Source organism: Sinocyclocheilus grahami, unplaced genomic scaffold, assembly GCF_001515645.1.
Source record: "Sinocyclocheilus grahami isolate Dianchi unplaced genomic scaffold, SAMN03320097.WGS_v1.1 scaffold671.1, whole genome shotgun sequence".
NCBI classification, from domain to species: Eukaryota; Metazoa; Chordata; class Actinopteri; order Cypriniformes; family Cyprinidae; genus Sinocyclocheilus; species Sinocyclocheilus grahami.
Genome location: NW_015505850.1, coordinates 116647 through 129054, shown reverse-complemented (window position 1 = coordinate 129054; position 12408 = coordinate 116647). Strand labels below are relative to the sequence as shown.

At 35.6% G+C, this 12408-nt stretch overlaps 1 protein-coding gene across 4 annotated transcripts in view; it reads left to right on the top strand.

Annotated features, from left to right (window-relative positions):
* The first annotated feature begins 6580 nt into the window (after nt 1–6580).
* The window catches only part of LOC107559011 (arfaptin-2-like), a 12218-nt gene continuing 6390 nt past the window's right edge, over nt 6581–12408 (top strand). Inside the window, exons 1-6 of one of the 4 annotated variants that reach the window (XM_016242717.1) lie at nt 6581–6694; nt 7017–7073; nt 8208–8316; nt 8434–8496; nt 10086–10166; nt 10514–10629. In XM_016242717.1, the coding sequence (XP_016098203.1) occupies nt 6599–6694; nt 7017–7073; nt 8208–8316; nt 8434–8496; nt 10086–10166; nt 10514–10629 (522 nt within the window). In that variant the 5' untranslated portion in view covers nt 6581–6598. The remainder of the gene's footprint in view (nt 6695–7016; nt 7074–8207; nt 8317–8433; nt 8497–10085; nt 10167–10513; nt 10630–12408) is intronic. The other 3 variants (XM_016242718.1, XM_016242719.1, XM_016242720.1) reach the window with 3 other exon arrangements.

The window sequence follows — 12408 nt, the reverse complement described above, 5'->3', positions numbered from 1 at the left end:
GTAAGAGGAGACATTGAGGAAGTAACTACAACCCGTGGACACCCCTGTGAGACCTACCCAGGAAGAGGGTTATAAACTTCTGGTCAACACCAGAACGTGTGTTTGGCTTGTTAAAGTCACTTGTGAAAAATAGCAAGTGCTTATGCAAGTCTCAAGCACTTTATCATGCTAGAAACAATCTTAAAATGGCAGAAAAAGAAAGAACTGGGTCCACAGGTGGTGTGTAAAATAGGTGAACTCTGGGAGTTGTAGCCTCATTTTGGCTGGAATTAATATTTAGCTGGTTATCAGTATGATTCCCTTGCTGCTGACTTATTATTCTTTATGTTTTCCATTTCCTCTTTCCTGCTTTTAATATTAAATTTATGGTTTATGGATTTAGCGAAAACTGACCTTAGACCAACGCTTGAGAAATATTATATATTATTTGTTCACAGAGACACAAAAAAATCCTGAATCTACAGGATCATGACCTGAAATAATTCAGCCGCAGTGTTGTAATGTCAGTTACTCTGCTGAGAAACAACATGGAGATAATGATGCTCTGATACTGCACTAGACAGAAAAGTGTGATATCACGTATAATGTGAGAAACTTCTTGTGTTCTCACCTACAGGGACGGCTCACGTCATATCATATCTGTGCATACATTATCCAGATTTATGATCAGAGTAAGATTTAACTAATGTGTCTGAATCATTCTAAAATCTGATATGACTGGGAAAATTCTCTTTGGATAAATTTTTTTGTTTGTTTGTTTGTTTACTTTGGTTTATTTTATTTTATAAATACAATTTATATATATATATATATATATATATATATATAATGAATTATCCTTTCCTTTCCTTCGGAAACCTTGATTTTCCTTTACAACATAAAAAGACTGTGTCATGCTTTGTATTATCAGGGTGATCTGAGTGAAAAGTTTAGTTGAAAAATTACCATTAATTTTGGAATGTCCTAATATTTAGTTAATCTTTGGCTCTAATGACTGCAGCATTTGAGCATAAACTTAAATCCTGATGATCTTTTTCTTGTTCAATTTTCTTTCATAATGTTACTTTGTTTCCTACATTTTCAAAACCCTAATATTTTCTGCTTACTTCCAGGTTTAAATCAGCTCACAAACATCTGGTCTGAGGACAGTTTCTTCCAGCGAGGATTCTGGATGTGACTTCGGCTAAGGTCAAGAGAAATGTAGTAAATATAATGAACAAGCGCAGAATGCATTCTCCTATTACTAATAAGGGAAAGTGCAAGGTTGGGCAGCACACACAAAAACAGACACACTCCGCATTCAATCAAATTTATAGGCAGCTGAAGAGATGTTAAACAGAGTAAATGGAGGGGTAGGAGGGTAGAATGTAATTCTTCATTGAAGTACCAGAGAAAATGAGCAAATGATGTAAAAGGAAAAACATCCTCAATGAACCAATGCTTAGTGGGGAAAAAATAAATAAATCCAAGATGGTGGATGAGTCATGAAAATAAATGTTGATATAAACAAATAATTCAATACTGAAAAATATCTAAAAATTAGTTAATTGATAGATTTCTGGTCTTTCTTTGCTATGTTACGTCTTTAACAGGGCAGTCAGACAGAATTGTTCTATAAGGTTGTAAGGAACATTAATTGTGTGCAGTCATAGCAAAGCAGCACGAATAGTTAAAATGCATGGCACACAGAGCTCAGATTACTGCCTGTAACTTCACAGGACCTGGCCTTCTTTAAATTCCCTGCATCTGCCATTGCAAGCCATGACTGCAGATGCTGAAAAGCAACCACAACTAGTATTCACAGAAAACAAAATGAACACTTAGGATATTATGCTAACAACCCCAACAGGATTTATGATGCCTAAATAGTTTTTTTATACAAATTTGCGGGCTCTTTTTTTGGTCGTCTCTTTGATTATGCAGGTGAAATTAACAGGAAGAGTCATAGTGTTACCAGCAGGTTGGCGGAGCTGCTTGTTATTGGGTTTTACAAGCTGCTCTCATGACACACAGGGTCAAATGGTGGCAATGGAAAGAGATTCTGATCATGATGAATGAAGGAGGGGTTAGTGAAACTCAAAATTATTTTATGGTCTATTTTAAATATTTAGTTCATTAAAGTGACCCAGAAATTTAAATTGTGTCATCATCTACTCACCCTTGTGTGAGTAAACACAAAAGATGTTTAGCAAAAGTTTTTTTTTCATTTTTGAGTGAACTGTCCCTTTAAATGTCCTAATATGGAATAAAATGTGTGAATATGGAATAATTGTGATGCTGTACATGTTTACAACATGCAAGCTTGCATAGATAGGGCTGTGGGTGGCATTGAAACACTTATTTGTGTGTGTGTGTGTGTGTGTGTGTGTAGAAACTGGACTTCAGGTCTCTACAGAGACTCTGGAGAATAGCAAGTACAGAAGAAAAGATGAAAATGAAAATAATCTGTCATCTTCCTTTGAGCCAAAACCAATTCCATTAATATTCAGAAAAGCTGTATACATAAACACAGTATTCCTGGCAAATAGCCATGTGTATTATTCACATGGAGGAAACTCTTCTGAAGATGTGGATTAGGAATTTAACATTTAAATTGTGTCATCATCTACTCACCCTTGTGTGAATAAACACAAAAGATGTTTAGCAAAAACAGTTATGTGTGTTTTTTTCTTCATTTTTGAGTGAACTGTCCCTTTAAATGTCCTAATATGGAATAAAATGTGTGAATATGGAATAATTGTGATGCTGTACATGTTTACAACATGCAAGCTTATATAGGGCTGTGGGTGGCATTGACACAACCACAAAATCAAGAAAAACATGTTAATTGCTTAAAGTAAACAAGCAAGAGACAATGGCTTTCTGGTCACAACCCATTTTCCCAAGTGAAAGTCTATTTGGTATCTCTAGTCCCAGACTAGAAATTAGGGAGGATCGCAAAAGACCAGTCTATGATAGTGAGCTGTGCAATTTCATCCCTGTTTTGGATACACTGGCCTTGTTTGTGTGTGTGTGTGTGTGTGTGTGTGTGTGTGTGAACTTGGGGGGGAGCATGTCCTAAAAGTTTGAAAACCCCTGGGTTAGGGGATAGAAAATATAATTTGGTCAGTATAAAAGTAATAGAAGTCTATGGAAAATCCCCACAATTCACAGAAACCTAACGTGTGTGTGTGTGTGTGTGTGTGTGTGTGTGTGTGCGTGTGTAGAAACTGGACTTCAGGGAGAATAGCAAGTACAGAAGAAAAGATGAAAATCAAAATAATCTGTCATCTTTCTTTGAGCCAAAACCAATTTCATTAATATTCAGAAAAGCTGTATACATAAACACAGTATTCCTGGCAAATAGCCATGTGTAATATTCACATGGAGGAAACTCTTCTGAAGATGTGGATTAGGAACTAGCTGTGGTAAAACTCATCTTCTTATAAGCAGCCTGAATAGTTTTGTATTCAAACTGTTCCACCATGACAATATAACATGTTAAATAGGCAGAAGTTCTGCTTACAGAATTGACTTTTTGGTTTCTCAGAATTATCATGAAAAAATGTCACTACACAGAACTGAAAAACCAATATTGTTTAATTTAATTATGAAAAGCCAAAATACTCTACAGTTTCTGAAATGCCACTAGCTACTTTTTCAAAAATGTTTGGTCAGATGATCCCAATTTCCCAGCAGAAATTTGTTCAGCTGTGGTTCTTCCTCACCGTAGCTATAACTCTTGCTAATTCCAGCTGGATTAAACAGAGCCTGAAATCCACCCAATTTAGCCCTGAAATATAGATGCTTAATGGATAATAGAAGACATGGAAAATAACATCACTGAATTTTTTCGCCAAGATCTGAAAGAGAGAACAGCTGCTCTGAAAAAAAAATTGCTTTGCTATTCAAATTTCAAAGTGATCTTTCCTCTTATGAGAATTTGCAAGCTGGAAAATCAGCATTGATTATTAATTCAGCTACTATAGGCTCACTTAAGGTGAGAAAAAAAAGTGGAGCCTAACTGGTAATCTTTTGCTTATTTTATTTTATTTTTTATGCAGGGAAAAATAAAACAACAGGTTTGGGTGAATAAATTATGACTATTCCTTTTTACTGTTCCATTTTAACATGTTGCACTGACTTCTAAGGATTACATTGTTGTTTCGCTCTTTTCACCTTGTGTTTTCAGGAAGAGGTTTGGTGTTTGATGTTCACTGTAACGCATATTATGGATCCATAACAATGACGAATTGCACTGAGCCTGATTCAACAGCAAGCAAGAGAAAAAAAAGTTAAAACGTTTGTTTGAAATGGCACATTACAAAAACTATAAAAGGACCAGGTCCATATGCTACACGGTGTAAACACAGAGCAATATTTGTAATTATTTTGCTTGGGAATAGTGACATAGCGGGCAAGAAATCTAGAGCATTGTGTGTTGCCATGTTTTCTTTCTTGCTTTTCTTTGAAGTCCTTGTCTCTGTGCCTTGATTGCAGTCAAGGAACTCAGAAAGGGCTGTGTGAGGAAGAACCGCTGGCCAACATCTGGAGGCGCATTTAATGATCATTAAAAGCGTGACGGGACATTTACTGAACTGAGAAAAAGAGTGGGAAGCTGCAGAGCTTTCGAAGGCACAGAATGGTTCGGTAATGAATGTCCTTGCAAAGGTTTCAAACATGGAGACATTAAATTTAACAGGCCTTGTTTTCAGTTTATGTGTACCAGTAAACGTGCATCTAAATACGTCTGGTGTGAGTGGCTGTTTTGGTCTGCCTCATTGTCAGATTTAACCTAAGGTTTCCAGACTAAAAAATGCTCTAAACAGAAGGCTTGTGGTTTAGACACAACTTCTGTAAGCTATGTGTTTGGAATTGAAACCTAATTGCAATTAAAGCCTGTGTTTTTAACTTCTTTGGCCCCAGGTGAACCCAGCAGTATTGTAGTAGATGGCCACCCAATCAGAATAATCTTTTAAAGATCCTATTTGCCCATCAGTTATTTTAATTTTATGATATTTATTAGATTGCCAAGTCCAAGACATGATTTTTATTAATGTATATATTTTTAAATCATTACCCAAAATTCAGCTATAGAGACCATTTTTGGCTATTTTCTCTACTTTTCTTTGGTAGAGAATAAAATAACTATTCTTTACTTTAACCATGATTTTTTTAGGTGTACACAAGAATGTGGAGGTCAAAGGTTAAAAGTTAAAGGATGTTTATTTGAACGGTCAAGCAAAAGCACACTTTTCCAATTTTGCACTTCCTCCTCATGCTTGATGCATATTAGCTTGCAAAGGTGAAGCATATGAGGCGTTTTACACATCAGCTAACATCTATTCCCAAAAGACTCAGTAACCGCTTCTTTCATCTTCAGCTTGGCCTTTTTTTTATTAATTATTTTCTGTTAATAATAATAAATGAAAAAAATTAAATAAGAAAAAAAACAATTAAACAAATTACTAATAATTTATATGCATATTCTGAACTTGGTTTAATCAATTCGTTTTAATGTCACTACTGAAGCAGTTGCAGGAATTTATGACAAAGAGTTGTCATTGTGTGCATGTGACAACAATATCACAAATTCTCCACAAATATGGCTTGTATGGAAAGGCCACATGCAGCCACGACTGAGCTTTGCCAAAACGCTCTTTGAAGATTCTGAGGCAGATGAGACTAAAATTGAGTACACACACACACAGGTTTGTTTTTATGGTTTATGGGGACTCTCCATAGGCGTAATGGTTTTTATACTGTACAAACCATATTTTATATTGCCCTACACCAACCCTACCCCTAAACCTACCCCTCACAGGAAACTTTTAGCATTTTTAGATTTTCAAAAAAACGAATTCTGAATTATTTATAAGCCTTTTAATTACGGGGACACTGAAAATGTCCTCATAAATCACCCTCTCGTTGTAATACCTATGTCGTACCCATGTCATTATACAAATTTGTGTCCTCATAAACATGCACACACATACACACACAGTGAGTATAGTAAAGAATACCCCACTTATTATTTTGTACAATTAATGAGATAGAATGCTTTCAGTCAGTTACAGCAGGAATGTGTTAAATCTCTCTCGCTCTCTCTCTCTCGATCTCTCCAAATAAAGTGCTTTTGCTTTCACCTAGAAACACACAGTGTCTCCCTGACATGGCTGCTTCAACACTAACTGTGGTTACTGAAACCACACCTTCTTTCTTTGCGTGAACATTTGGGCGGCATTATGCAAATATTTCCACATAGTGAGGTAGATATGTGGGGGCGTGTTAGAACGAGCCATTAGAATGGGCGTGGCAGAGTATTAACTTTGATAAAGAATATCTCTTTGGTTTTGAGACTTTAGTCTTTGCAACTTCAGGGATCTTATCTATGCACAATCAGCTTGTAACACTGCAAAGAGAAAGGAAAACTTGAAATCGCATCATATGACCCCTTTAAAATATAAACATACACATGCTTAGGGTCACTGTGGTAGACAGTAGGGAAACACACTATCTATCTATCTATCTAGTCTGTATAGCTGGCTGGCTGTCATTTTATCTATCATTCTGTCTGTTGTTCTCATCTGCAATGTGTCTTTTCTTGTAGATATTCATCATGACAGATAGTATTTTGAGCAAAGCTGCCACTATGGAAATCCCCATCAGCAGTAATGGGGACAGCAGGATGGCGGAGGATGACAGTCTTGAGCAGGTGTGTATCCACTGCCCATCAAACCTAATGAGAAAAATGCACATCCTATTTTCAGGCCTGCCGCTCAGTTACGCCATGGACCAAACCTGAATGCAATGTGACGTTCTGTTCCTGTGGATATCGTGTGGCAGGCTTTGAGAGGCATTGAACAGTTAGCTTAATCACACATTAATGAGCTGTTGTAAATATAGACACTGTTAATTTAAGTCGTGCGGCTCGGTTGTTTTTGGTTATTTCAGCATATGTTTGTTTTCTCTACGTATCTGTCTCACCATCTTTTTTGACACTGTCTTCACACATTTTATGTTTCTTCATGTCACAGGGAGCACAGATTGGTGGGAGCTTAGATGAAATTGTAGGCACACTGCCAGTGGCCATGGTGAGGGAGAGTTTGTGGGTGTCCCCGTATGTTGGAGCCCCATTCCCTTTGATTTTAGTGTGGTTGATGGTTTGCATAGTTGCACACATAATAGTCTGACTTATCATGGGGTTTGGGCAAATGTTGGTGTAGGATTTATTACAAACAGGAGCTGTTTATTGGACAGAAAAGTCAAGCAGAGACATGGAAAGCAGCCATGCAAATACATTAGATTAGTTTGCATGTGTTTTATAGTGACTATTCCTAAAAGTTTCATTTGAACTAAGGATGTCTAGTTAATTGATAGATTTCTTAGCCAGCTTGTTGAATTGCCATAGTTTTAAAGGTTTTGAGTAGAAGGCAAGGCTTTAATATAGATAGAAGTCTGTATTTTTAAACAGAAATAAGCTTTTAGTCTAGTACAGGGCTCCTCAAATCTTGCCCTGGAGGGCCAATGCACTGCAGAGTTTAGCTTCAACCCTGATTGATTGATTTCTAATGAACCTGAAGACATTGAATAGCATGCTCAGGTGAGTTTGATAAGGATTAGAACTAAACTCTGCTGGAAAGTGGATCTTGCGGGCCAAATTTGAGGATCCCTGGTCTAGTATATAAATTATAAATAAAGAATTTTTTTATTTTTTTTTTTATAATTTTGTGTGCTTATTTCTTACTGTCATCATCCCAGTTTTGCTATTGTTAACTCAATCTAAAACTATTAAAAATTAAGTTTGGAAATCCAAAAAAGATAAATAAATAAAATAAAATATAAATATTAGATGGGAAAAAAAGAAATATGAAATACCTGAAAGTAAGTTTAAGTTGAAATGCTGAAATTACTAAAAAAAATTAATAAAATAAAAAATAAAATAAATTAAAGCTAATCAGGAATATAAAAAAATCACAGCAGCATATAAAAAAATGACAAAGCAAAATTAAAATGAAAACGGAAAATACCAAAAAATTCCAATATATTAATAAAAAAATTAATATTATGATAGTATATAAATAATACCAAAAAAACACTGCTCCATCCTTTACTTTTGATACCCACATGTGTTTTTCCCCACCTAGTGTGCAGTTTCTGATAAATGTGTTTTTGTCTCTGTGCTATAGATTGTAATATTCTGTGATATTAAATTCCTCCATATTCAGGACTTGCAGCAGGTGATGGTGTCTGGACCAAACCTGAATGAAACCAGCATTGTGTCTGGAGGCTACGGAGGGGCAGCAGAGGGCATCATACCCACCAGTTCCATCAAAGGTAAAGAGTACTTCAATAGCTCGAAATGGTATCCGATTCTGATCTGATCTGATGTAGCAGTCATGATTTGAAGTCTGGCACAGTTCAGCTTACATCTCTGCTGACGTATATGTTTAGGACCAGCTATACGTTTCAACCCGGAGTATTTTGACAGAAGATGTGGCAACGCGCCCAAACCAGGTGTCTGTATATATGCATGCTAACTTGACAGAAGATCTTATTTTAGAATCTTTGTCCCTACAGCTTCCTCTCTCTCCCCTGGTGGTGTAAAATGTGTTTGTCAGCATTTAAACAGCAAAATGTTTGGCTTTTTTCTATAGGGTGCAGAGGACAGTCGCATAGTGGATGCACGTTTACATATGCAAAATAAACCTCTTGTTTGTTTGTTTTAAATTTACTGTAAACATGTTTTTTTAACAAAAAATGTTTGTGAGCTGATATATTTGAACTGTGGAATGCACAATAAATCATTTAATGGTATTTCTTTATGCTCAATAACATGATTGGCCTTAACACATTAACACAGCACTAATAGACATGCCAGAATACGAACCTAACCGACACAGTCAGTGATGGTCCATGAGGAATTTTTTATTTTTATTATATAATTTTATTTATTATGTTGTGTCATTTGAATATCCATTCTGACTGGTCAATTTAATAGTCAGAGGAGCCTTTATGTTGTTATCATCTTCTGGCATTTGTAAAGTAATTAGAACAGATAAATTGAAAGTAACTTAAATCGAAAATTGACTGCAAGAATTAGTTTTCATTTCATATTAATTAAATATAGTCTTATATACATATATTATATACTACCATTCAAAAAAATTTGTGGTCAGGATTTTTTTATATATAAAATTGTATTTCAAATAAATGCAGTACTTTTGAACTTTCTTTTCAAAGCTTCCTGAACTGCGTTTCCACAAAAAAGTACAACTGTTTTTAACATTGATAATAAAAATAAAAATAAATGTTTTTTGAACATTGATCAGCATATTAGAATGATTACTAATGGTAATGGATCATATAACATTGAGGACTGGAGTAATGACTGCTGAAAATTCAGCTTTGCATTTACAGGAATGAATTACATTTTAAAACATATTAAAACAGAAAAGAGTTATTTTAAAGTGTAATAATATTTAACAATAGAACTGTTTTTGCTGTATTTTTGATTAAATAAATGCAGCCTCAGTGAGCATTAAAAAAAACTTATTTTAAAAACATTGAAAAAATCTTGACAATCCCAAACTTTTGAATGGTAGTTTGTATATATTGTTTTCATTTTATTGCCAGTTTTTTTTAGCACATTTATTATGACCGTCACTGTACAAAGTCAGCCCTTTAACAGCCGCCGTGTTTTTCATTCATTTTCATCTACTACATCCAACTTTTATCACCTTACCATTTTATAAAGATATAACTTTCATCTCTTTTGGTCACCTTGCTCTTACAAACCTCTGAACTTTTACTTTGAAGCATTTCACTGTTCATGTTTGATAGAACATCATAATTGTCATGCATACATCATAATCGCCAATAATATTATTTTGATACATTTTGATTATTCAGTCTATGAAATCATTATGCATTTGATTGTTTACTGTAATCCACTACAGAATAATCATTGTACCACCCAGTTCATGTGTGTTACTCATCCATATTACTATAAAACACTCAATGTTGCAATTTCCCTAAACGCCTTTCACTTGAACTAAACCTCCATCCCATTCCTCCACCTGTCCACTGTTATTCGTTCATTTCAGACATCCGCTCCAAATCCAGGGGCATCACTCCCAGCCATTCAGCTGCCAGTCGGATAGCAAACCAGCCAGGATATTACCCAGGTATCTCAGGGCCTCCTCACCCCTTCCTGTCACCGCCAGACACATTTTCAGCCCATAATCATCAGTCATTACTCATTTACTGACATCACACCTTTTATTCTCGTCCCTATTCATTTTTTAGTCTCAGGAATAAATTGATTCGTTCTATGTAGAATTTTGAAGTCTCTAGTTTGAAAATGGTCAATTACATGAGGTGTCTATAAAGTGAGTGCCGTGACCTTTATTGACACAACTGGGTTGTGATATTCAAAACCGTGTATATCCAGAATGTCCATTTTGAAATGGTATTGTGTATTTTGGTATGGCCCCCTATTTACAATAAAAGTACCTACATTTTCTACTCTCAGCTCCCAGCATGCACCACAGCAACAGCAACCCATCCATGATGTCAGAGGAGGCCACAAAAGGAGTAGCTGTAGAGAAACTTGACAGCATGAAAAAGTGGAGTATTAACACGTACAAGGTACAGTAGTTTCATGTTTTTGAAAGAAGTCTCTTATGTTCACCCAGGCTGAATTTATTTATTCAAAAATACAGTAAAAACAATAATATTGTGGAATGTTATTACAATTTTAATTATATTGTCTGCTCGGTGGACGGACAGATCAAATAATTGTAATATTGATTCTGCTACAGTTAATTCGAAGATATAATCTAAATATTTATTATGAATCATAACCATGTTATGATTCATCATAAATATTCCCCTTTTAGAGCTAATAAATAATAATAAACGCTTTAGTGTGGTGTCACATGATCCTTCAGAAATCATTGTAATATGCTGATTTGGTGCTCGAGAAACATTTCTTATTATTATAAATGTTGAAAACAATTGTGCTGCTTCATATTCGTATTGCTACACACTTAACGAAAAGTTATGTCAAAATGCCCGTCTTGGAGACTATTCCTGTAAATGCAGTCGGTTTTGTCTTAAAGTCCCCATGAAATCAAAATGAAAGTTTTTTGGGTGTTAGTATCAATATGTTAGTCTTAAGGTTATCTATAAGGCAGTGTGCTCCAAAACAGTGACTAAATTCACATTTAGAAGATATAAGCATTCAAAGCTTGCAGTTACCCAAAAATGAATATTCTGTCATTAACCCTTGTGTTGTGTTCAGAACCCTTTCACACTAACGAGGTTACAGAGCAAAAAGGCCTCAAAAATTGCTTATAAATCACTCATTATGTTATATTATCACCAAAGATTGGATTCAATCTTTTTGTCAACTTCTTTTCTTTCATTTAGGACTGGTTTTGTATTTATATTTGCTTCTGATTAATCGTAGGCCTCATTTATCTGAAAGTAGGCACCTCATTTTTTTGAGTGAAAAAAGCATTATTTATGAATAGATTTCACAATATTAAATAAAAACTGAAGAAAATTTGCACTGTGTATCACAATAGTGTGCTTTAATGTTTAATCAGGGAGTTTGCTTTTAAATGCTTTTATTTTGTACAAAATGGCACAAAGTCACACTTGTGGTGTTCCCAGGCAAAAATGACCCGGCCTCAAAAAATTGCTTATAAATCACTCATTATGCTATATTATCACCAAATATTAGATTCAGTCTTTTTGTCAACTTCTTTTCTTTCATTTAGGACTGGTTTTGTATTTATATTTGCTTCTAATTAATCGTAGGCCTCATTTATCTGAGAGTAGGCACCTCATTTTTTGAGTGAAAAAAGCATTATTTATGAATAATTTTCACAATATTAAATAAAAACGGATGAAAATTTGTACTGTTTATCGCACTAGTGTGCTTTAATGTTTAACCAGGGAGTTCCTCTTCAGGAACTCGAGCTGCGTCGGAAACGCTAGGGGAACGCCCTTCAGCGTGACGGGCTCTGAACCTCGTGTGTAATCAGACCAATAGATGGGCGAGACATCACGGCGGGTGACGTAATGACCAGGAAGCTATAAAAGCACGTGCGGTGAGACCAGCGTCAGCTTTTGTCATTCAGCAAGCGCTCTGTGTGTGTGTCAGTCTGATATCTGTTTGAAATCTAAAGCAAGACAAAACCAGACACTAAGGCGAGGGCAGGCAGCGGTCAGGCTGTGTGTTCTTCCCTGCCCGCGTTACTTTACGGGTGGGGATACACACAGCTTGTTTGTTGTCTGCTTGAGAGCAAGCACGCAGAGTCAGCTCTCGGGAAAAAAAAAAAAAAGGGGAGCTGACGGCCGTTTTGATAGCGTTTGTTACTGCCTTGCTTCACTCTCAGAGGGCTCTCTTTGAGGAGAGAG